The sequence below is a fragment of the Physeter macrocephalus genome, chromosome 7 (genome assembly GCF_002837175.3).
Source record: "Physeter macrocephalus isolate SW-GA chromosome 7, ASM283717v5, whole genome shotgun sequence".
Classification (NCBI taxonomy): Eukaryota; Metazoa; Chordata; class Mammalia; order Artiodactyla; family Physeteridae; genus Physeter; species Physeter macrocephalus.
The window spans coordinates 138,981,839-138,985,525 of NC_041220.1; the positions used below are offsets into that span (position 1 = coordinate 138,981,839).

Genomic DNA, 3,687 nt, shown 5'->3' on the forward strand with positions numbered 1-3,687 from the left:
AATCCAACAGCACATTAAAAGGATCATACACTATGATCAAGAGGGGTTTATCGCAGGAATGCAAGGATTCTTCAATATACACAAATCAATCAATGTGATAAACTATATTAACAAATTGAAGGAGAAAAACCATATGATCATCTCAAAAGATGCAGAAAAACCTTTTGACAAAATTCAATACCCATTTATGATAAAAACCCTCCAAAAAGTAGGCATAGAGGGAAATTACCTCAACATAATAAAGGCCATGTATGACAAACCCACAGCCAACATCGTTCTCAATGGTGCAAAACTGAAACCATTTCCTCTAAGATCAGGAACAAGACAAGGTTGCCCACTCTCACCACTATTATTCAACATAGATTTGGAAGTTCTAGCCATAGCAATCAGAAAAGAAAAAGAAATAAAAGGAAGCCAAATTGGAAAAGAAGAAGTAAAGCTGTCACTGTTTGCAGATGACATAATACTATACATAGAGAATCCTAAAGATGCTACCAGAAAACTACTAGAGCTAATCAATGAATTTGGTAAAGTAGCAGGATACAAAATTAAGGCACAGAAATCTCTTGCATTCCTATACACTGATGATGAAAAATCTGAAAGAGAAATGAAGGAAACACTCCCATTTACCACTGCAACAAGAAGAATAAACTACCTAGGAATAAACCTATGGAGATAAACAGATGGAGAGATATAAAATAAATAAATAAACAGATGGAGAGATATACCATGTTATTGGATTGGACGAATCAACATTGTGAAAATGACTATACTACCCAAAGCAATCTACAGATTCAGTGCAATCCCTATCAAGCTGCCAGAGGCATTTTTCACAGAACTACAACAAAAAATTTCACGTTTTGTATGGAAACACAAAAGACCCCATATAGCCAAAGCAATGTTGAGAAAGAAAAACGGAGCTGGAGGAATCGGGCTCCCGGACTTCAGACTATACTACAAAGCTACAGTAATCGAGACAGTATGGTACTGGCACAAAAACAGAAATATAGATAAATGGAACAGGATAGAAAGCCCGGAGATAAACCCACGCACATATGGTCGCCTTATTTTTGACAAAGGAGGCAAGAATATACCATGGAGAAAAGACAGCCTCTTCAATAAGTGATGTTGGGAAAACTGGACAGCTACATGTAAAAGAATGAAATTCTATACCTAATACCACACACAAAAATAAACTCAAAATGGATTAAAGACCTAAATGTAAGGCCAGATACTATAAAAACTCTTAGAGGAAAACATAAGCAGAACACTCTATGACATAAATCACAGCAAGATCCTTTTTGATCCATCTCCTAGATAAACAGAAATAAAAACAAAAATAAACAAATGGGATCTAATGAAACTTAAAAGATTTTGCACAGCAAAGGAAACCATAAACAAGAAGAAAAGACAACCCTCAGAATGGGAGAAAATATTTGCAAATGAAGCAACTGACAAAGGATTAATCTCCAAAATTTCCAAGCAGCTCATGCAGCTCAATATCAAAAGAACAGGTCTCGGGGGACCGCGGCTGGCAGACGGGTTCTCGGGCGGCTCTGACCGGGGAAGAGGAGTCGCATGTGTCGTTTCGGCTGGCGGTAGTGGCAGGCGGGGAGGCGGCAGAGGCTGTGCGACCGCCTGGGTTTTGAAATGGCTGCTGACATTTCTGAATCCGGTGGGCATGATTGCAAAGGAGACCCGAGGAGCAATACCAAGTTAGATGCAGATTACCCACTTCGAGTCCTTTACTGCGGAGTCTGTTCATTACCAACAGAGTACTATGAATATATGCCTGATGTTGCTAAATGTAGACAATGGTTAGAGAAGAATTTTCCAAATGAGTTTGCAAAACTTACAGTAGAAAATTCACCCAAACAAGAAGCTGGAATTAGTGAGGGTCAAGGAACAGCAGGGGAAGAGGAAGAGAAGAAAAAACAAAAGAGAGGTGGAAGGGGTCAAATAAAACAAAAAAAGAAGACTGTACCACAAAAGGTTACGATAGCCAAAATTCCCAGAGCAAAGAAAAAATATGTAACAAGAGTGTGTGGCCTTGCAACTTTTGAAATTGATCTTAAAGAAGCACAAAGGTTTTTTTGCTCAGAAATTCCCCTGTGGTGCCTCAGTAACAGGGGAGGATGAAATCATCATTCAGGGAGACTTTACAGATGACATAATTGATGTCATTCAGGAAAAATGGCCAGAAGTGGATGATGATAGCATTGAAGATCATGGAGAAGTGAAGAAGTGATTTTGAAAATTTGTTTGTATTTAAAGATCTGAACTGATTGTTGATATGGCCAAAGGGAGAGAGGCCTTTTAAAATATATATATATATATATATATATTTATCCCACAGTAAAACTGTAGCCTACCCTTACCCTTGGCATTTTCACTGTTCTGTACAGGGCTGCTTGGTTTTTTTTTTTTGTTGCTAAAGTGATAAACAGGAGAGACTGTCATGCTTATGCATGAAGTAGAATTTAGTCAAATAAAAAATTTTGGTCATTTGGTACTGACTTTTCTCTTTCTTTTTAACTTTTTATTTTTGGAAAAATTAGACTTTCTGTGGAAAGCTTTTCTGTTGATTATTTTTAAATAATCATGATTTTATCAAATCATGATTTTTTTTTTTTTTGGTTGTTAAGCTGAGTGATACTTTGAAGAATTTGAATTTGGCTTCATCACCAGTAATAACTGTCTCCTTGCTTCTTTGGTGTGATAGTTTTGAGATGCTTGAGCATCTCATGGATCTGTGGTTGAATGGGCTTCACTGTCACCAACCAAGTTCACTTTGTGGGCCTGTTAACATTGTTGGTAATAGTTGATCAAGCTGTTCTGGAGATTATTTGGTAAAGTATATTAAAAGCCTTAAAACCATCTACACTGTTTGACCCACTTCTTGACATTATCCTAAAGATATAATGTATTGCTTAAAACTATCGATGAAGGTGTTCATCAAAGTGCTACTCATAATATAAAATTGCATATGATAAAGATGAACAATTGGGAAATGGTTAAAGAAATGATGGTTTGTCATATGGTAGAATATTTGCATATATTTTAAGATATTTTCTAAGAATACTTGGAAAGGTGTTTGATAATGTTAAGTAGGAGGTCAGACCCCAAAATCCATTTTATACATTATTTTCATCATTGTTTTGAGTGGATAGGCATCCAGGGAGGCTGAGTTCTTTTTCTGACTATAAATTTATGTAAAATTCTCCTAACCATTTGAAAATAATATACACTATTGCTCAGTATAGTCTGGGAAATAGCAGTTAAAATGTGTTTTTCTTACAAGAGAAACAGTGATAGTGAATCTTAATGAGTACATTAAATGAATTTAAAATCTGTTTTTATAAAGGTATTATGTCAGGTGCTACAAACTAAAAAGAAGACTCATGGTATTTTAAATAGCTATAGACACCTTTAAGAAAGTTAGAACCCATTGTTTATTGCCATGCAAATTGCAATCTTAAATGAATTAGTGGGTTTTTAAATAATTGAAATCTTAGAATGTACAATAAAGATGTAAATTAAGAAAATGAAATTCTGCATTAACTGTGAATTTAGCTAAATAAAATTATCTGACTAAGCAAATTTATCCATCAAAACCATTTGATATGTGGTTATGTGTGTATTCTTTTGGTGCTGGAAGATGTCTTTCTGCTTATATCAACACATGTG

At 35.4% G+C, this 3,687-nt stretch overlaps 1 protein-coding gene across 1 annotated transcript; it reads left to right on the forward strand.

Annotated features, from left to right (window-relative positions):
* Nucleotides 1–1,541: 1,541 nt before the first annotated feature.
* Nucleotides 1,542–2,307, forward strand: LOC102974676 (density-regulated protein-like). Its single transcript, XM_055085766.1, is given in 2 exon segments — nt 1,542–2,088; nt 2,090–2,307. Coding segments are annotated over 2 exon segments (597 nt in total). The 5' UTR covers nt 1,542–1,650; the 3' UTR covers nt 2,249–2,307.
* The last annotated feature ends 1,380 nt before the right edge of the window (nt 2,308–3,687 follow it).